This window comes from Patella vulgata, chromosome 4, assembly GCF_932274485.2.
Source record: "Patella vulgata chromosome 4, xgPatVulg1.2, whole genome shotgun sequence".
NCBI lineage: Eukaryota > Metazoa > Mollusca > Gastropoda > Patellidae > Patella > Patella vulgata.
Window position 1 is genome coordinate 59,085,889 of NC_065882.2, and position 22,001 is coordinate 59,107,889.

General features: G+C 34.8%; 2 protein-coding genes across 3 annotated transcripts; one reads left to right on the forward strand and one right to left on the reverse strand.

Moving 5' to 3' along the window:
* Window positions 1–658: 658 nt before the first annotated feature.
* Window positions 659–10,685, forward strand: LOC126819276 (15-hydroxyprostaglandin dehydrogenase [NAD(+)]). Its single transcript, XM_050547238.2, has 9 exons — window positions 659–883; window positions 2,256–2,307; window positions 2,731–2,838; window positions 4,582–4,705; window positions 6,098–6,204; window positions 6,943–7,039; window positions 7,295–7,371; window positions 8,137–8,285; window positions 10,532–10,685. Exons 1-9 carry the CDS (start codon window positions 849–851, stop codon window positions 10,653–10,655), a joined length of 873 nt encoding a protein of 290 aa, XP_050403195.1. The 5' UTR covers window positions 659–848; the 3' UTR covers window positions 10,656–10,685.
* On the reverse strand, window positions 9,902–19,406 carry LOC126819270 (uncharacterized). Of its 2 annotated transcripts, none has more exons than XM_050547220.2 (6): window positions 18,753–19,406; window positions 17,664–17,966; window positions 15,754–16,128; window positions 14,697–14,858; window positions 13,788–13,931; window positions 9,902–11,945 (listed from the first exon to the last, which is right to left on the reverse strand). In XM_050547220.2, the coding sequence occupies exons 1-6, from the start codon at window positions 19,111–19,113 to the stop codon at window positions 11,461–11,463; spliced, it is 1,830 nt and encodes a 609-aa protein (XP_050403177.1). In that variant the 5' UTR covers window positions 19,114–19,406; the 3' UTR covers window positions 9,902–11,460. The 2 variants fall into 2 exon arrangements, with proteins under 2 accessions (XP_050403177.1, XP_050403178.1); XM_050547221.2 differs by lacking the exon at window positions 18,753–19,406 and adding an exon at window positions 18,081–18,197.
* Window positions 19,407–22,001: the final 2,595 nt, after the last annotated feature.

Here is a 22,001-nt window from a genome sequence, read left to right on the forward strand (position 1 = left end):
GTTAAATCTGCCTTTTGCAGATCTTTATTTAGGCCTTGAATGTTATATGAATTATTAATTAGACATTAATTGACTTATCCAGACCATAATCAAATCTCGATGTCATCGGATGGCTCAAGTTTTAAATAGATTAGAACGGTTCAGCCATTTAATCTAAGAAATGGTGAAGTGAGGCTAAGCTTTGAACAACCAATACGGTTGTTACAGTCAGGACACGCGTCTTGTCAAACCTTCAAAGGCTAATATATTCGCTCAGAATAAAGTAATTTGAATGAAATTTTCAATATATTAATTTTGCATTATTTATTTTTGAACTATTATAGCAAGAACGGTCAGCTCTTTATCTAAATCTTACATAATGTATCCTTAATTTAGTTGATTGTTTAATTTTTAATACATATTTTTAGCTATGAATTTTCCATTATGATTTCCTTTAAATTTTGAGAGTAAAGATACGATTTTTACATCATGTAGTAATTCCCTTCATTCTGAATTATTCATGTTTTATATACGTCGTTTGAAAACGTTAACAATATCAACGGTAACCTATATGGTAAAATTTGGAATTAAGATGTGTCAATGTGACCGTATCCTTGTTTTATATGTTTTATTTATAGCTGTTATTTCAGGGTTGCAAGAGTTGTAGATGGCATTATAAAAGTTACAGAGGATGATGAAAGTAATGGCACAATTTTAACTATTTCTCCTGATGGAATTTTTTCAGTGAAAGTGGAAGTTAGTAAATCTTGAATAAACTACTTCAATATGCCGATAAGAATAGTTTAACACGAATCATTTTGGATTGATAGTTTTCTTGCTGATTTCTGTGATTCCAGTAGCATTCGATAATGCAGTCTTGTCTGAAACGTAAAAGATGTGTCAGGTATACTTTTGATTCTGGTATATACTTAGGGGGTTGGGGATATTTTATTATTCACAATGCCATGGTGCTTTTTTGCGTCCATTGTTATGGGGATTCCAACTGGAAATGAATGGCCAGCTACCAATATGTTGACTAATACATCAGTGTTTCAAACTATAAGAAACACCAAGGACTGTAATTTGTCATGTGAAACCTGGATTTGAAAAGATCCTTGTCCAACGATGGTATTCGAATCTATAGTACCCCCGCCCTAGGACTTTCTTACGAGAAATCGTCACAAATATCCCCTTTAAATTGTATACCCGTGTGTATTCTTGCCATAATATTATTTCATGTTATTCGAGACCGATGTTTTTTAATACCGAACACTAAAGTCCGGCCATATGTAACTTAATACTAGTGGCATGACGGAGTGAATGCAAAATGTAGGATGTTTTTTTGCAGTATTTATTTTCACTTCATTGGTCACTTAAATGTCTATTTCATTGATAATTGTGCTACCATCTATTCTCCTAGAATAGGACTGAATATGAAAATCAAATGTCTCTATTGTTTGTAAAACGAAATCCATGAGAGTATTTATATTGCACGGATGAAAAGTATATATATATATATATATATATATATATATATATATATATATATATATTATGTGATTATAATAATTTAACGTAAAATCATACACGTGTTGGTTTGACGTAAACACGCATTTTGCAATAATTGATTGGCCTCCACCGACTATATAGAAACACATGTCTTTCCAATACCAAGTTAAATAGATTCCTTCCATGTTTTATTTTTCCCCGGTTCTTTAGATGAGGTGTATATTCATAAAAGTACAGCATTGGCAGTAATGCAGCTGACCTAATTAACTTTTAAGTAAACGCTGTGTATAGTTGACCTGACGAGGTATAATGCTACAAAGAAAACATTAGAATATGGGTTAGTGATGCTTATGATAAAATCTCAGTTGTTTGCTAAGGGTAATATGAATTACATATCATGTGATCAACTTTAAAGAGACTCGATGTGATTTTATCCATACACAAAAGTCATCCAAACAGTCATGACATCAGGGTTAGGCCTTTACAGATCCACATAACAACTAAGAGGAGGTTAATTAAAAAAAAATGTCCGTTGCATTTACAATCAAGCCCGCAAGAACTAAAACAAATGATAAACAATAGGTTCGCATTGCATCTACTCCAGGCTAATCCAAAACGTTTCTGCAGCACCATTATGTTGTATTGGCCTGTTTTGCATGCTGTTTAGATATATGTCCTAGTCCACGGACGACTTTTATCTCATGTTGGCCCTCTTTAAAAATGATGGGTCTGTCGAGATACCCTATCTTATCTTATATATCTTACAGTACATCTTCACACCGACCCTTATCAATTGCCGACACTGCAGGTACAGACCAGGTAAAATAGTTTTTAAGTTTTCATAACTGTTCTTATATAATTAATTAACTTTAACAGACAATGATTAGCGCAGAAGTAAAAGATTTAAATGGCTAGCGTTTATCTAATCTTAAACGTTTTTTTTCTGTATATATTTTTTTAAATTTAATGAATAAGTATTTGTAACAGACCCACGCGAGGTCCCAATAGTAACCATTGCATCTCCATGCGGTTGTTTAGTGGCTAGCGTTTATCTAATCTTAAACGTTTTTTTTCTGTATATATTTTTTTAAATTTAATGAATAAGTATTTGTAACAGACCCACGCGAGGTCCCAATAGTAACCATTGCATCTCCATGCGGTTGTTTAGTGGGGAAAAGTTTGTTTGTCTAAATCTAGAATTGTCCATTTAAACATTAATTTTGATAGTTTTTCATTGTATAGAACTATAGTATAAAGATGAAGTTAACAGACGCTAATGTGTTTTTAACGGGGGGTGCTATGGGTTTTGGTGCTGGTTTAACGGAGGCGTTGATCAAATCCGGGGCTAAGGTAACGTTATATATTTAGCTCTTTATCACTTTCACAAGTATTTTGTCAGTTTTCATTTCCCTTAAAATTGTGTTTGTCTCTATTGGAAATGAATAATTCATGGAGATCATAAACGTTGCTGTACATAATTTATGTTAGAAAATTAGTATAGAGTGCACGAATGTCGTGAGCGTGTTGAAGAAGACTGCATTCCCATATATTCGTGCAGACATTGCCGTGACCTGTAAGCGAAACTGAGATTATATTTCACTTAGGCTTTCTCTTTGTCCATGCGTTATTCCCCCGTTATTTTAAAAAAAATCATCTTTGAGATGTATCTAGTTTATTGAAATTTGGTACAAGAGTTACAGATCAAACTTGCGTTTCGTGGGATTCCATTGGTATTTTACTGTATATAGCAGCGTTATTGATATTGATCAAATTTGCGTTTCGTCGGATTCCGTTTGTGTTTGTATTTTGCTGAATTTTAACCCTTTGCTTACTTCAATTCCATTCTATTTTTACGAGTGTATTTTGGTTAAACTTTGAGGTACCGATATGTGATTGAGTTTACAAACCAATTATGCGAAAAAGTTTGATAACTTTATTCCATTTTTACGTATGTGGATTATATATTCACAGAAATGTTTTTGCGACATCAGCCTCACGAAAATCAACGACACGGGCGTTTATTTGGTCCACAACGTTCAAATTATTCCAAAGAGTGACCGAAAAGGAAATATATGTTATAGATATACACATTCTACACATCATATCCAAACTTTAGGTAAATGATCTCATAAAATTAAAAATAAATGGATAATTGAAATATGGACAAAAACGGTCTTGCTTTTCACCGACAAGAAATTTTTTCCAAATTTCACTTACCAGAGTTAACAAACGTAATAATGATGCTATCATTTCCGTGCAAATCCACTGCCTTAATTTAGATGAATTGTTGCTCGTGTGTACTTTATTACACCGGTTTTAAAGTAATAAAATGTTATTCTTGTGATGCGTCTGATGTCCCTTTAATTTAACCTACGTTTTAAAATTTAGAATTGTTATCTTCACCATTATCTTGTTATCGACGTACATTTGATTATCGACCGATTTCAGGAAAAAACACTTCAAATAATATTAATAGCATTTTATTCTCTGTATTTGCCTTATCTGGTATATTTTTTTTTTTTTTTTAAATGTTGGTAGGTGGTATAAAATACACCACCCACCAGGAGGCTTCTGAATCGAGATGGTCACATTTTCGAAATCTAAGTAAAGTTGTTTAAATAATCGTTTGTAATGGCCATCTTCATTATACCCACTCGTTTACGTTTAGTTCATCTGACAAGAAAGTAATCTGGAGAAGACTTTTGGATTTTTCATTCCAATTTCAATTTCAATTTCGGTCACATTTTACATTTTAAAAGTTCTATTCATAAATTACTTGCACATTGAACAGCCTCTTTCCTGCGATCTTGCTACTTGCTAAAAAAAATAAATGGCAGTGCCCCACGAATCAAGAGTTCAGCGGCGAATCTGATATTTATGTGATATCACAATTAATGCTTTGCATCTATGAAATTAAATCACAATGTGATCCTATTAATTCATGACAAAAGTTGACGTCAAACAACCTGGCAAACCCCCTCCTGAAAAAATTCCGAACCTGGAGTTGTCCGAATTTTTCAAATGAAAACCAAGCGTATTTTAAATACAGTTGTTTATCATTCCTCCATCGTATTTGTATTCCCATCACTCTAGGTTTTTATTGGGGATGTTAATGAAGAACAAGGTAACATATTGCAGACGAGATTAAGATCAACCTATGGAGAGGATAAAGCAACTTTTGTTAAATGTGATGTTACAAAACCTCAAGAACTTACAGGTACGTGTCATTTTTAGAAAATCAATACTATCTAGTTGTTCGATCCATAAAGCCTTTATATTGATAACAACAGTAAATATGTATTTATAATTGCCCCAAGGTAATTAGCTTACTGTGAAAATAGATATTTTGACATTTCTGAGCTTAGCTTTGGTCTGTGTCGTAAATTGTAATGTATTCCGTGCAAAAAATAATCTGTTTGTTCCAAAGATTCGTATGTTTTCCTATCTTTGTATTAAGACAATTTGCTTATGTATGTTGTTATGGTATTATACAAGTCTGTGCTGTATGAGAATAGTCAACATTTAAACAGACAGTCCTAGATTGCAGAAGGCATCATAACATTAGAGTGGGTTAATCAAAAGTCCAAATGTGACGATATGGGTTATTTTACTCGTCTGAAAAATTCAATTAGAGAGAGAGAGAGAGAGAGAGTGAGAGAGGCGGGGGGGGGGGGGGGGGTAACTTCCACATGAAACAAACTAGGTCATTTTGGGACTAACATATGGTTCAATTCTATTTCAATAATTCCCTTGCGCGTAGGGGTCTTTATCAGTGGGAGGAAACCGGGGGACCCGGAGAAAACCCACGAGGTTGGACAGGCGACCTATTTCTTGTCACGTACAAACGAGGAATCGAAACGCCACCAGTTGACTCAATGGTAGAGCGCGGACGTGCTACCCCCCCCCCCCCCCCATTTCAATTAGTTGTTGTTGTGATTAGATTTGCTTGACGCGGTTATTAACCCATTAAATACATTCACCCTTTAATGTCGACAAGTGCATACATGTAGATCTGGTTACATGTAGAACTAGAAGAACATGGAATATAGGGTCTAATGGCCAATCTCACAACAATGAAATGAAAGTTTGTTTGGGTTTTTTTTTAAAAAAAGTAACATAGAGCTTCAGGTAGTTGTCCAGTAACTGTTTCCAAGAGGCGTTATTCATAATAAATATGGGATGACAAACCTCTATCCCTGCACAGAACATTATAACCGGTTACATGGCTGTGAACACAATCAGCAATCTCTAATATATAATGGGCTGTGTGGACAGCATAAAGTGAAAACAACAGACTTCAGTTTGGTTCTGTTCATAGCACATCACCTCTTGAATAGCACCTATTAATATCACTATTTTTTATTTCTTTTTAAAAAAAACCAACAAACAAACTCATTGCAGACTGTTGCTTCATTACTTCGAATAAAAATTCTAACGCACAATAAATCCTCTCAGTGCCATGCGATGGATTTCTGAGATTACCTTATGGTCAATATTAGATCTTTTAGCTTCCAATACGCTAAATGAATAGCATACCAAGGCTTCATTTGAATTCGTTCTAAGCTTTGAATATTTCTCTTGCCTTAAATGGTTTATTTTGTTCCTTCAGATGCATTTAACTCAGCGGTGTCTACGGCAGGCCATATTGATATAATGTTAAATAATGCCGGTATGATACACGAGAATAAATGGAATTATATGATGGATGTCAATCTGGTAAATAGATTTTAGCAATTGTTAATATTACAGGGCCCGTGGAGTGCGGACGGGCGAGGGGGGGGGGCGCAGGTTCTCCTTTTTCCAGGTTATTGCGCGCAAGTAGTTATACGGTTAGATACAACGAGGCCTGATTTTAACATAGACGTGAGACTTCTAGAACGCAGACTTTCTATACTGATCCCTGGGTTAACCGACTCCCAGTTGAGAGGGTCAAGATTGGTTAACTGTAGAGTCGATCTTTATTTCAGCCCCATCTCACTTCCGTTGTATCTATGACAGATTAAGTAATTACAAAAGCGATGGGATAGAGTTTATTCATACTCTTTCCTTGTGTCCCTATCATATAATTCACTGCTATCAGTTATGACCAGTTAAAACAAGTGGTTGCCATGCAAGATACTTACAAATATAACCAGAGACAATACCAGACGATTACAAGACTAATAAAATGTGTAGAGTGAAGACAGGGTGCGTCACACATCGGCTGTGGGGAGTTATTTTGGCATGTGGGCTTTCCACGTCTAACCAGATGCTTGAAAGAGAATGTGCATCGCGGAGCGTTATTTATTTATATGTCGAATGAACAATCCATTCCAGAACGATTTAAAAGTAGTTTGAACTATGTGAACTCCTCAGATTTTAATGAGACGTGATATTAGGTATTCTAGAGTAAGCACTATAATTGCCATTACTATTAGTTAAATAATATTTGTTACAAAATGTTTGTATAATTAGGGAGGTGTGGTGATAGGTACCAATTTAGCTGTTGAACATATGAGGAAGGATAAAGGTGGTAAAGGTGGAATAATCATTAATACTGGATCTTTCGCAGGTAATTATACAACTGTATTTAACGATGTAATTGGCCACATAGACAACAATCGAATAATGGCAGTTGGATTTATATCGAAGTCCTTTCTCGTGAGGTATATGTATCATTGTGAATAAGATACAGCGTCGGGGATACACGATTCCATCTTTTCTGTTCTATAGCCTAAGGTGTAAGTACATAATGCCTCGTTTTGTGTACAAATAGAATAAAACAATCCAAACCAAACTGCATAAATATATTCAATTTCCATTAAAGGTCTGGATGCACGTTTTGTTTTCCCAGTGTATGCTGCATCAAAAGCCGCCGTAGTCCATTTTACATCGTGTTGGGCGGTAAGTATATGTTGGGGTAGATTTTTATTATAAACAATGGCCAATAATGGAAAAATAACGTATACCCAAACGGCAAAACTACAAGCAAAATGACTAGAATGCTTTGATTTGGGTGACAAATAAAAGTGAATTACATGATCTTGGCGTGCGGATTAGCTTTTGTTGAGTGGAAATCTGTATACATTAAAGTTGTTTTAAACATTTTGAGCCATTGTTTAGATACAGCTGATTTTATGTTCTACTGATGACAGATCAAGCCAAATACGAAACTAAAATTATGAAACAAATTAAATTCCGTTAAGTATTTGAAATGGAAATTTAATCGCAGAGACTTCGTCCCATCATTAATCTAAATAACACGTCAGTCCTCGGTTAAACCCAATATAACATTTTATTTTGACCTACATCAAAGAGATTTATATAGAGGATAAAAACTATACTGTCTGATATTCTTAGGTTTGATCAAGCTCCAAGCAATGTTTTATATGATTTTAATGTCTTATTGTTAATAATTTTATTATGTATAATATCGATAAACTGAGAGCTATTATTCAACTGGCTTAATATTTTAATGTATCTATTGTTAATCCTATAAATAGAATGTATTTTAGTGTTTTAGTAATAGAAGAATGATTATATATACGACGTTTAATGTTATAGCCTTATTAAATGTTGTTTTTTATTTGTTCGAGAAATGTAATTCAATTCTATATTTATTTTTAATATATTTATGTACAATGTACCTAATACACTCTAATTCTATAGGCTAATCCGTATCTTGGAGAAATGGGGATCAGGTTTGCATCAATGAACCCTACAGCTGTAAATACAGGTTTCATAAATAACCAGAAGCCAGAACAACTTTTATATTACAAAGAATTTCAAGAGATGTTAAAATCATTGTCTTTATTACCGTAAGTTTAACGAACTAACCACCTTCTTCTATTAATACATATGACAAGATAACTGGAGCACGGCATATATAAAGCGAAATAAGTAAATCTAAATGCACTTTCCCAAAGGAAACTACGAGGATTCTTCAGCTTGGTTTCTCCTTGGCAGTGGTGCAAGTCGGAGGGCATGACAAGGAACAGCCCCTAGTCATTCGGATGGCACGGAAAACCATGTATAGATTGGTGTGCACGTAAAAGAACCATTGAGAGTTAGAATTTGTAATACCAGTAGGCCATAGCGATAATTCCGGGCAAAATGTCCCTCATGCTGCATGGCGTATGCCAGTCTTCATTAGACCGAGTGGAGCAGCAGAAAAGTAGGACGTTAACCTCCACTTCATTTCGTCTTATATTCCTTTTGGAGTTGTAAAGAATATAGCTTAAAGATGCATTATGTAAGAGCTGAACCTGCCTATCGCAGGTTTTTATTTAGGCTTCGAATGTTATATAAACTATTATTTCAGCATTTATTAACATGGCAAGTCCATAAACAACTTTCTATGGCATCGGATGGCTCCGATTTTAAGTGGATCAGAACGTTTTGGCCATTTAATGATCTAATTTAAAAATGGAGAAGCGAGGTTAAGTTGTTACGATAATAAACAATCAATGCCACATATTGCCAGAACCCCAAATTACTCCGAATAAAGTTTTGAATAAAATTTTCAAAACATTCAGTTTTGCATTATTTAATTTTAAACTATTATAGCAAAAATGACCAGTTCTGCATCTTAATCGCACATAATACATCTTTAATGAGTAGCATTTAGGCTGTAATGAACGCAGATTGTGGTGTTAAATGATTAGAGTTTGGTTTTGGTAGTCAGAACAAACTTTGGTCCAGACTATAAGAAATAAAATGAAATGGGGTTTAACGTCCTACTGTTCTGCTCCTATACTGGGCTAATGAAGACGGGCATACGCCATACAGTGTGCTATGAGGGAAATTTTGCCCGGGCAGCGGCACTATCGACTACTCTTATATCGAATTCCAACTGGCAGGGATCTTTTACGTGCATTCCAATATATACACGGGACCTCGGTTTTTCGTCTAACCGAAGGACTAGACAGCTGTCCTTGTCAGGCCCTTCGTCCTGCATCACTGACAAGGGGGAACCACGCCGGAAAATCTGGATGAACTTTCTCGGCCAATGCAGGGATCGAAAGCCCGACCTCCAGGTTAGCGAGCCAGCGTCTTACCCACTTAGGCACGTGATCCCCCCAGACTATAAGATCAAATGTTAACCATGGACGACAGTAGAATACCATATAGATATAATGATTAAAATATATCCGCAGACGTACATTATTTGAGAATGCTAAATAATAAGTATAAAATTGCCTAGAGCTGGTTTGCAGTTTTAGTCCAATATGTTTTACAATAAATTCAGCCTAAATTATCTGGGGTTTTTTGTAATTATTCATTACGACAAATATAACAATTAGCAATGCAAACAAAAGAATCCATTTGAACCCCTTGTGGTTGCCTATGAAGAAATGCTGCAAGATAGAGGGCTGAAGTACCAAGTTCTTACAAATAGAGAACAATAATACAACATCCATTGAACAATATATTCAATATTTATTTCTTTTCAATCAATTTAGGAACTCATATAGGTTCAAGTGATTTTTTTTTACATTTCTTTCAAATGCAAAAATAATGATGCAAGCAAGTACGCAATCTATGTATTCTTATTTAAATCTTTGTAGGAACTCACATAGATTTTTCATCTCTTTCAAATGAAATAATTAATGATGCAATTACGCAATCTATTTTATCTCTTTTAATTATAATCCAAAAATTGCCAATTAGACGTGAGTTTAATTGTCAAACAAACAATATTACTGACTAAAAAAGAGACAGGGCAGGTTGCTGGTCTAATGCTGATTGGTCGATACCCAAAGTGCAGGCCATCTTTACAAGTAGTAACATCATTCTTTGAAGTTTGCGTATCATTATTCCAAATAATGGAACCCACATTGTGACAATCGTACATTATTTATGCAAGATGGTGGAAAATAGAAATAGAAGTGATATATTACTAAACGCCTCACCCGCGACCTTTAAACTGAACACTGAATGCCCTAGGCCGCTCTTACCTATTATTAAATGGGATGAATAACGTACTATATCATGTATTCATTGATTTTCCTATTTATCAGAAGAATGTGTGTCTTAATCTATTGAATATTTATTGTTATTACAGAATAGATACAGTTGTAGGTGCATTTTTGAAAGTAATTGAAGACGACGGAAGCAATGGCACAATTATGACTATTTCTCTTAAAAATGGTGTTTGTCCAATGAAACTGGATGTTGTTAAAGTTTGATTGAAACAAATAAAAGATTACCTTTTGTTTTATTCTGTTGCTATTGTTTTAAAAATATGATATGCTAGATTTTTTTCATAAAAGAAATAACATTTCAACCTTAAATTCGCCGAGGGGGTATTTTGTGAAAACTAATAGGAGCCATGTTAGACCCACTATTTGCCAGGATTTCTGAATTATGAAGGAAAATAGTGGGTATTCGACAGGAATTGTCTTTGCCATAAAGCTATGTCAAAATAATATGCGTCAGAACCTCAACTAATAAGAAAGTGCATGCATTGTTACACCAAAATCCCATTAATCAGGATAATTAACTCTGGCGTCAAGTATGGGTGCAGACCACCAAATTTTATCAGTTTGCTTTGAACGTTAGTTTTTGTCTTTTTGCCTGGACCCAACAATTAATAGAATAACCCACATACGAGACTGGTGTACTTTAGCATAAAGGTTTAAAATTGATAATAACCATCTGTAAATAAAGTCAATAGTGTACGGTGGGTACAGGTAAGGTTATTATCTGTCAAGAGTAATAACATATTTACACAACTGTACAAACAATTCCTGAAAAGTGTGACAATCGGCCAAGGTCGACGATCAATGAAAATTGGCGATAACTATATACCAACATGTAGAGTGATGTGTGATTGTCTGAATATTATCCCCCCACCCCTCTCAACACACACGCACCCAAAGAAAAGAAACCCAAACCCCGCAATAATTCTATTATTCAAATACTTCATACGACATTGTTATTGTGTAAAATGGATTTTTTTCATGTAGCATTTAGATATGAGAATTGCCTTCATCATGACGAAGTGTTTAATGCCAAATTATCTATGCCGTCGACGCCATCTATTGATAGTTCTATAAATTCACCCTTATCTTCTACAGTTGACATAGGTCGATTCTTACTACTGTCTGTAACACTTTTTAATCCTACACCATCGTCGCTTGGTCTGGTTATTTCAGATGTTGAAACGAGTGATTTCTTTTTTGGCATTGAGAATTCCAATCTCTTCCAGAACTTTTCTATTTTTTTCGGACTATCCTCACCGGGCCATTCCAAGTAAGTTATTGAATCTAAGATTGATTGTAAAGTTTTGTCCACGTGTTCTATGTCGTTAATGTCTTGAAACATAATTGGAATAATTCTCTGTTTTCGCCTCAGCATTTCATGCTGTGCTTTCTGATATTCAAACATACAGAATTCGCTTTCCACATAATCTGGTGTCAGTACTAGGATGGTTCTTCTACTGTTCTCTACAGCCCATATAATGTTGTTTGATATAGCTGAAAAAATATATATAGAATCATCTATACTTGAAACTTCAAATGTACAAAGTAGTCAACCTGACCAACAAACGATAAAGCATAATGTAAGTACCATTTAAGGGGGTGTTGGGGTGGGGGATAACGCGTGCGCGTTGAATCATAAGGTCTATCATTCCATTGAGTCAAATGGCGTGGTTTCCATTCCGCGCTTGTACATGACAAGGAGTGGGATCGTCTGTCCAGTCTCGTGGGTTTTTCTCCGGTATCCCCACTGGTAAAGACTCCTACGCGCAGGCGAATTACTGAAATATACTTGAACCATGTGTTAGTCCCGAAATGACCTAGTTTTTGTCGAGTGGACGTTAATTCCAGATACCATTTATATTTTTATTTTGCGACCATTTATATTATTATTTTGCGGATTAAATGTGGGCTGAGGAATTGTCAGTGTCCCGAAATGAGTTCCATTTTTAAAAAAAACTAACATAAAAATAATACAAATACAAATTACTAATCAAAAAAATATTAAGTGGGTAGGATTATATTCTTTGTATACTTGCAAAACATATGAAACTATATTTGCCATTAGTATCAAAACTTCTTTTGATAGATTATAATAAATACGGGGATATATATATAAAGAGTACATTAGTCAGAAATATCATTTAAAAATGGCTTAAAATGGTTTAATAAGTACTTCATAATAAAATAAAAACTGATTTCATAGATCGTCACGATAAAAGTTCACTATGGGGTGAATAATACTGTGATTAGGTTAATTAGGGTTATGGATTCACCTCAATATATTATAATTATATAAATAATATTGAAGAGAGAGAGAGAGAGGGAGAGAGAGAGAGAGAGAGAGGGAGTTCAGAGTTAAATTAACGATAATAATTAAGTCAGTATTTAGTAAAGAACCTGTTAAAGATGGATCTTCTTGTGGTCTCATATCACAGGATCAACATTTTTCACCTCTTTTTACGAATATAAACTTTAACGTTAATTAATTTAATGATACATTATGGAAGATTAGATAAAGAGCTGGTAGTTCTCACTATAATAGTGAAAATCTAGATAATATAAAGGGAATATACTGAAAATTTCAGTCAAATTTTTCAACTGGGTACCGAGATATTAGCGTTTGAAATTTAGGCTTAGCCTCGATCATCATTACAAAAGCCGCTACGATAAAATAATACATAGTCTCGATTATCTATTTTGGGATTTAATCATCAATGAGCGTTGAGCAGCAAATCGGATTCAAATCCAGTAAAAATCCGACACATAAGATGACATCGACAGTTGATTATGGTCTGGATACGTTAATTAATGTCTAATTAATAGTTTATATAACATTTCAGGCCTAAAGAAAGACCTGCAATAGGTAGATTTAGCTCTTGCACAATGTATGTTTAAATGATCTCCGAATTACACATAATTTTACACTGTATTAAAATTTTTTAAAAATTCGGCTACACACCTAACTGAAAACGCTAATATTCTCTCTAGATAATGAGCAGAAAGACACGCATGGACCATGATGTTAACTTAATTTGTATGGATAACCATATCCAAGAAAATAGGTAACATTCTTACGCAACAATATAAGAGTGTCCTTGGTAAGACAAACTGGACGTGACTTTCACATAATATTCGTTTAGTCCCACATCATGTAGCTTGGATTACAGGGAGGGTAGAAAATTATCAGCGTCACCTCCTCCCTCCTTAAGTATTTCAAATAATCACTTTTTCAGGGGATTTGATATCAAAGGAACATTTGACACCGATTTTAATACAGACATAAGCATGTTAATCTTAACGGTTAATTTATAAATTACTAACATATAATATACTTACTTTCTCCTGGTATAAAATCGCGGAAGTGCAGACAAAGTTTAAAGTTCATTTGTGTTTCTAAATGTGGAAATAGTTCATTTAGAACAAAGTTTTCATCGACCATTGTTGATTTGTATGAAATAAAGGCGTCGAAAAGTTTATCATCTGCAAAATAAACCATTGTGTTAACACTAATCTTAAGTTATACAGAACTCTCCAAATAACCAATGGATTATGATCAATAATCTTAACTTTGGTCTCCATTAAAATACAGAAATCATCATAACTTAAAGGTCATTTTAAAGTAGCCATTGTTTAAGCTATGTTGTTCTACAACAAACAAAATATCAAACATAATCGATGCTCAAATTATTTCTTTGAGGTTTTGATTAGAAAATATTGTGATGGAATGGGAACGAATCGTGTTGTACCTTGCGTCAGTTCTATAATAACAGCTTTTTTATAGTCATCAACGAGAGAGAGAGAGAGAGGGAGAGAGAGAGAGAGAGAGAGAGAGAGAGGGGTAACGTCCACTCGAGACAAACTAAGTCATTTCGGGACTAACATATTAACATGTGGTTCAATTTTATTCCAATAATTCACTTGCGCGTAGGGGTCTTTAGTGAAAAGAAAACGGGGTGGGGGGGGTGTCACGTACATGCGAGGAATCGTCATCAAATAGGCATGTGTACGTTTTCGAAATCTTCATGACGTACAAAATCAGCAGAAAATGTGTGTTTTGCAGTATATGATTTACCAGGGTGGTTAATTATAAGATAATAATATTATAGGTTTGGCTGTCGTTTCTACGTGTATCACGGATTGTCTTTTTGACTCGCGAATCAAATTGTTATGTAAATGTAAGTTACTTTTTCGGTCACTGATGTTTCCAAAGTCAGAGGGGAGGTAACTCAACATAGTCCCACTTACCAGAATCTTCAAAAGGTTGAAATAAGTAGATAATCTTCATTATAAACAATTCTTTCTTCCTCCATAGAACATAAGGTACTATAACCAATACTAATACTAATAGTACAAATATTGTTATACATATACCAATCACCCACCACTGCCAGCTATAATCTTTTGCTTCTACAAGATATTAAATTATAGATGTTATATTCAGTTTTCCCATCGTTAACTTGGAATAAGATGCACAGTTAACACGGAGAGATAAATCTGGTTTAACGTTCAGTTCACTCGACACAAACTAGGTTATTTCGGGACTAACATATGGTTCAATTTTATCTCAATAATCAAGCTGCGCGTAGGGGTCTTTAGTAGTGGGACGAACCGGAGAAAATCCACCAGGGTGGATAGGAGACCCTACCTCTTGTCACGTACAAGCGGAAAATCGAAAGTACGTCAGTTACCGAGCTTATGATCTAAAGCGCAAGCGTTAAACCATTTGGCCATCCAAGCCCCTTGCACTGTTAAGATTCGACAATAATAATAAAGATTTTGTGAGGTTTGTGATAGAAAGTACATCAATCGACTGATATAAAGATAAAACAAATTAGTGAAACACACAAAAACACCTGAAATCTGACAACATCCCTTTATAAGTAGGCCTATTCCACGAGTTCCTTATAACGTGATTTGTAGCGGATATGAACCCAGTATGCAAAACCCGACACTATCCTCTTACTTTATGACAAATAACAGGAATAATATTTCATCTGACATGGTCTCCTGTGGAGAAATTGTTTAGCACCGATCAATATGTAAATTGAGAAGGATAATTCTATCCATTGTTTCAAAGTTTAAAAAACAAGATATTGATCGTGGATGTCTTTTGAAAGAGAATATTTAAGTATAAGGTCATGGCTAACTCCTTTGATTCAGCAACATTAACAATATGTTTAAGCCTTAAGCTTTAACAAAAATAGAATAATAAAAAGAAAATATGTTCTGTAATTTTATTTTATACTTCTAAAAATTCAAAATAATAAACGCACAGTGTATATGAAACTGGTATATCGTTTACCTTGTAATTTCTGGGGCTTCAATACATCACAGAGAACACCCGTATATGTCCAATTACAAGAACAATAGCTGATTCCATTTTCATTGGTTCCACACTTTCCAAAATCACCACAGTCTAAAGGACACTTTTTATTACAAAGTATTCCAATCCATCCATCGTCACATACACATTTTAGAAGTTTTGATTTATTGTCATTAGTATGACAAATACCATGTTCACACACAAAGCCAGGTACACACGTTCGGTCCTTTACCGGATGTTGGAGTGGATCTGTGTAGTTTAAATGCCGTATAGCAGTTACAGTGGACACAGGTATTTTTGTTGTATCTGGAGTTCGTACTGGTACTGATGATGTTGTTATTGCTGTTGTTGAATCTGTTAATAGAAATTAAATGTTATAATCAAACTGACCATCAAGAAACAAAACAAAAAGTACTAAATGGATTACATGATGGAAAGAACCTTAGTTCAAACAATAATAATCAATGCCTATAATGGAAACCCCGGATCAACCGCCCTGCAAAATAAATCATAGGCAAGTAAGATCATTTATTGAGTGGGCCGGGGGCATTTTACTTTCGTATATCGTTAACGGGATATTTTGATCGTCGTTCTGTGTTGCATAACGTAGATTGGTAAACGAATGCAAATAGATATCTTTATGCATTGTTGCATTTTGTTTGGGCGAATTTGTATTTAATAATCCAAATATCTTAAAAAAGATAGTGAAATAAGGAGCCGTCTGGTCTTTTTCTGTACATTCTACATAGCTTCTCCGACGGGAAATCAATTCAAGGAGAGAGTTGAGCTTTAATATTAGCGATTTGTGAAATATAGCAACCTAATTGTTGTTTCATTTACTTAAAGGAGCTAAATCGCTAACATTTGGGACCTAGAAATTGACAAAAGTGGGTCGCAACGCATATAATACTGTAATATTAATGTATATAAACTGATTTACATTCAATGGTTTCCGTTTTTACTCCAATTTCAAATCAGTTATGTTCGGCGAAATAAGCCAGCAGTCTCAATCGAGTGCAAATTTCTAGCGTCTGGTTATTCCAGTCTACATACGCCGTTCGATTTGGTGCAATGTGTCTAGCCTCGTCCCTCGAGTCTCTTTTTACAACTGGGGCTGAAGCGCATTATGGTACACGATTCGTGTACCAATGGTAAAATGTTTATTTTGTCTTAAATATTGGATTTCAAAAGCCCATCTTATTCCGGTAAGATCACAACATCACAACATTAATTTGACAAATAAATCGTGTTTTCAATGTTGAAGATTTTGGATGATATTGAGTTAGAGACTTAGCTACTTTAAAGTTCCCCTGAGTGTTACTAACAAAATATGAAAATCGTTAGGCTATTTACTGTGATATTTTAAAAATGAAATAGAAATTTCTATGCTAATTTGTATTAACTTACTGGTGATCATTGACCTTTAATGTTAGAGATATGTGAAATATAGTAACCTAATTTCTGTTTCATTTACTAAAAATTCCCCTGATCCCCTGAATGGTACTAGAAGATTATGAGAATCATTAGACTGTTTACTGTGATATTACAAATTAAATAGAAATTTTAATACTGAATTGTTTTTGCGGTGGTTATGGAATATATTTTATTCAATATCTGGTATGATGATAACGGTATACCTGATTAAATTATCGTGCATCATTTGATGAAATATTCTATTAAGTTTGTACTCTCTTGGTTATATAATTAGAGTACATAGAAATACAGAATCTAATGTTAATTTCATTCCCCGTCCAAAGTAGAAGCTTTTGCTTGTCTGATTACAGTACCTAACCACAGAATATAATCCCAGCGTCACACTGGAACGAAATGGATCAGGGAAACAATTTGCTGAGTGAATATAGAAAAAAATAAGTAGTAATATGTGTTACCATTAGATAACGGATGAAGTTCACAATTTGAGCCTGTATAACCTTCTTCACAAACGCAGCTTTGTGAGTTGGCGCCCAAACTCTTACATTGTCCAAACTGACCGCAGTCCAGTAGACACGGTGTATCACAAAAAGGCCCCGTCCAGCCCAAGTCGCAGACACACTCTACTTTACCACTCGGACAGTAACCGTTTTGACACACAAATCCAGGAAAGCAATCTTTTCTTTTGACGACAGTTGGAACTGTCTCAATAACGTTTGATGGCGTGGTTTCTGAAGTTGTGGAATCACAGTTCATACACACTGAAAATAGAACCAAAAACACTACGATAATTTATAGTGAAAGGGTATAATCAAAAATTTATATCTTTGTAAATACTGAACGGAATTGAACCATTTAAATGATATTTCCTTTACCGATCTATTATTGTAGTTTATAATGGATTACACATCTTTCAAATGAATATTAAGAGACTTTAAGAAGTGAGAAAATAAGACGCAGTATTGTCACCACAGGAGACCAAACGGTATTGACTGCAAGACGTAAACACCTTTTATTTATATTCATAGTGATTTCTTTATATGGACAAGCCTGCTTGGAGACAAATGACCCTATGAAATCATGTGTACGTATAAGTATGAACTAAGACCGTTTTATATTTGGATACTTGTCTTATATTAAAGAATAATAGTCAATTTGATACAGAAGAGAAATTTCAGAGCAACGAAGTTTCTGCTTTCTAGAGGCTATAAGCACTCCATACTTAAGACAGAAAGAGAGAGAGAAATGGGGTTTAACGTCCACTCGACACAAACTAGGTCATTTCGGGACTAACATATGGTTTAATTTTATTTCAATAATTCGCTTGCGCGTAGGGGTCTTTAGCAGTGGGAGGAAACCGGAGGACCCGGAGAAAACTCACGAGGCTGGACAGGCGACCCTACTCCTTGCCACGTACAACCGGGGATTCGATCCATACTCAAGGCGACCAGCCGAGCCTGAAGTAATAAACAACATAATCTCCCGGAATCATATTTTTATCATTAAAAACATTATTATGATACCTTTCAGGATAGAAATAAACAAACCTGTTGTGCTCTCAACTGACACTTCAATCATTTTATCACATTTCTCTCCGTTATATTGCCAATCACATTCACATTTGGGAGTTCCATTGAACACCGTACATTGTCCATGCTCACCACAATCTAAAGGACATAACTTTTCACAAAATACACCAATCCATCCTGGATCACAAACACATTGTAGTGTATTCGATATTACACAGTATCCATGTTTACACACAAAACCAATCACACAGGTTCTCTCCTGTTCACTTCTTAATACTTCTGTTGGTGGAGTTACTGTTAGCTGGCAATTACCAGGATAAAATAACAACACGAATAACGCGAATGGGCGCATCATCATACAAATATAAAAAATAAACATGGGCTACCCTATATCCACAATAATTTACAAGTTTAAGTAAATGCAGAGCATAATAATTTGGTTAATTATTTGTCATAATAACACACACTATACGTTTCCATTTTCGCGAAATATTAAATCCCCGCAAGATATAGTTAAATTTGGAAAACAGATATATACAGTAGTTTTACACGCCACCTGTGATTAATCAACCGTGTCAAACACATATTAAACTACAAACAAGAGCTTACGAGTTGACTGCGTAAATTGTGGTTTAAAGACAACAAAAGAGTCCACCATTTTGACACCTGTGATGCAAGTAGTCTCGGTCCTACAGCTATCGTATACTAGTTTCTAAAATGCTCGACTTTGCGTGTCATGACAGTGACATATAGAGAAGAGTTTAATACTGGTGGCCTGGGGGCAGTTGAATGTCACCTCTCGACCTCTTCCGCTCTATATAGTGCTATTTACATACAAGTTAATGTCTATAATATAAAACAATATTGTTTAAAGATATATTAATAAATTATGATTGAAAGATTAATCAAGAATGAATACAAAAAACATTAGTTTTTTAACAAATATTAATTAGGTTTTGCCATTTTCTGCTTTTTATTGAGCTAATTAAAGTTAGTAATAATTTGTTGATTTCTTGGTAAGAATTGTGTGCGGGGATGGTAATGGTTGTATTTAGGTGATGGTCGTTATGGCAATAAAGGTACTTCGGCCATTTTGAACCTTGTACGGTAATGCGAAGGCAAGACATTAAAATTTGTCCTGTACATTGACGTTTATTCGAATGTGACAAAATGCTCCATATCTTTCATCAAAATTAAACTATATTCACTCATATAAAATATTAACATTTATTTAGATGCACTGAACCCCAAATGTTTTTGATAATGCATGACATAGGCTTATAACCTCTACATAAACACGTATTTTTGTGTTTAATTAGACTTAATAAGTTCCACATGTTATTGACAATGCTGTGGAATTCATACCGATCAGCTAATTTCATACATTTCATACGATAGCATGTGGTATATAACAAATTCCATATATAATGATGACCTGTTGTGTTTAGACCCAGGTCCTTATAAGATGTTAGTGTCTGTTTTCTCACCTGTTTGCAGGTACATAAAACACTGTGTTTTCTGGAACGGAAAACAGCTGAGACGAACTTCTTGGCAGAGGGACGGAATGGTTGTCTTAAAATAGTGATGTACCGTGTTTACGTCATTATGTTCCTGTTTGTATTTATGTTCCTGTTTCCAATGTAAATAAATACCACATTTACTAAACTGATCTTCTGTTATACACTAGTAGTGTTACACGAATCCAAAATACTAAGGATTATTTAACGTACAAGCCAATGTGTAAACGGATAGTCCTTGGATGTTCGTCCCATTGACTAGGCAGAGGTCCCACCCTTTCGGGCTTAAAAATCACCAAGACTCTGCTCAACTGCTACCCGAAATTTCTGTCCATTTTAAAATTTTGCAATTGAAAATAATGCAATTGAACAGTGTATCAATTATAGCAGTGAATAAGTCAATTACCACGGCGAACAAATATTGCAGCTATTTATCGACACGCCAGTGCCCATATCTCGAAAACCCCTGGTAAATGCACGTATATTTTTCAACACATCTGGAATAAAGGTATTTTAATATTGTATTATAGAGTTACAGAAATTCAATTTTCATTATTAATCTGAACGCTAACCTTGTGGTTTTGTGTCTTGGAAGTTAAAGTTCCTATCGATGACAGTGATGAAACAGCAAGAAACAAAGTCTAGCCGTTCGAATGGGACGAAACCATGCACATAAAATACCCTCTGATAGTTGAAATTCGAAATAAATATAGGCCATAGCGCGGCTGCCAGGGCATAATATCTCTCATAGTACACTGCGTGACGTATGATCGTCTTCATTAGCCAGAATCGAGGCAAAAAGTAGGATGTCAATTCCCATTGCATTGCATTTCGTTGGGGTTTGGTTCGTCGAATAATCATTCGGCCTGTCATTGAGTCAATTGGCGTGGTTTCCGTTTTCCCCGCTTGTGCGTGACAAAGAATAGGGTTGCATGTCGAACCTCGTGTCCTCTGGTTTCCTCCCACTGCTAAAGACCCCTATATATACACGCACAAGCAAATGCTTGAAATGAAATTGAATAATATGTTACTCCCGAAATGACCTCCTTTCTGCCTCGAAATAAATCACATGTTATATGATGGCTTCGATGTTTTTTTGCGACACGACAGCTTAGTTTTTATTAGGCATCATGTTTACCGTTCCATCTTATCTCACTTGAATAAGATAATCATCGCTTTAGTAAATATCATGACTGGGTGTGACAGTAATTGATATATTAGACAGGCTTTCTTTCTTATTTTATTAATAGAGATTGAGAATAAGACTTATTCTGCACACAGAGAACAACATACTTTGAAAAAAGGTCTCTGTCCTGAATGGCCGCCATATCCAAAAATTTGTATTCTAATTTGTAATACACACTAACACTAATTAAATGGAAGCAGAAGTACATTTAGTGTTTTCAACTAAAATCGTCGATTTAGGACAACTAGTTTAGCTAAGCTAATCCTAGACAGCGTAAGTTTCATATGAATAAGACTCGATACTGAAAACATCGGATTATATCGGTCCTGAAAATCAATTTTTCTCCTGTCTTTGAAATGATTTCCATGACGTAGGTTATCCTGCTTGAATTGCTACGTAATGCCAAATGATCCCGTGCGATGTTATTTATGGCAATACACTTCTGTTTACCCTATGTCAGGTCTAAACGCAAAATTAAAACACGTTGCGTTGCAATCCATTAAAGTATAGTTTAATCAATTAGTGGCCTGTCTCCTACACAATCCAATTCAAAGTAAACAAGTT

What these genes read in the sequence shown, in the direction of transcription:
- LOC126819276 (XM_050547238.2), top strand. Translation starts at nt 849, where the DNA reads ATGCAGTCTTGTCTGAAACGTAAAAGATGTGTCAG. An exon ending in TGATCAAATCCGGGGCTAAG is followed by an intron (nt 2,839 to 4,581) that starts GTAACGTTATAT and finishes CCATCACTCTAG; the next exon opens with GTTTTTATTGGGGATGTTAA. An exon ending in AAATCATTGTCTTTATTACC is followed by an intron (nt 8,286 to 10,531) that starts GTAAGTTTAACG and finishes TTGTTATTACAG; the next exon opens with AATAGATACAGTTGTAGGTG.
- LOC126819270 (XM_050547220.2), bottom strand. Translation starts at nt 19,113, where the DNA reads ATGTTTATTTTTTATATTTGTATGATGATGCGCCCATTCGCGTTATTC. An exon ending in GAAGCCCCAGAAATTACAAG is followed by an intron (nt 14,859 to 15,753) that starts GTAAACGATATA and finishes AATATCTTGTAG; the next exon opens with AAGCAAAAGATTATAGCTGG. An exon ending in CGATTTTATACCAGGAGAAA is followed by an intron (nt 11,946 to 13,787) that starts GTAAGTATATTA and finishes ATATTTTTTCAG; the next exon opens with CTATATCAAACAACATTATA.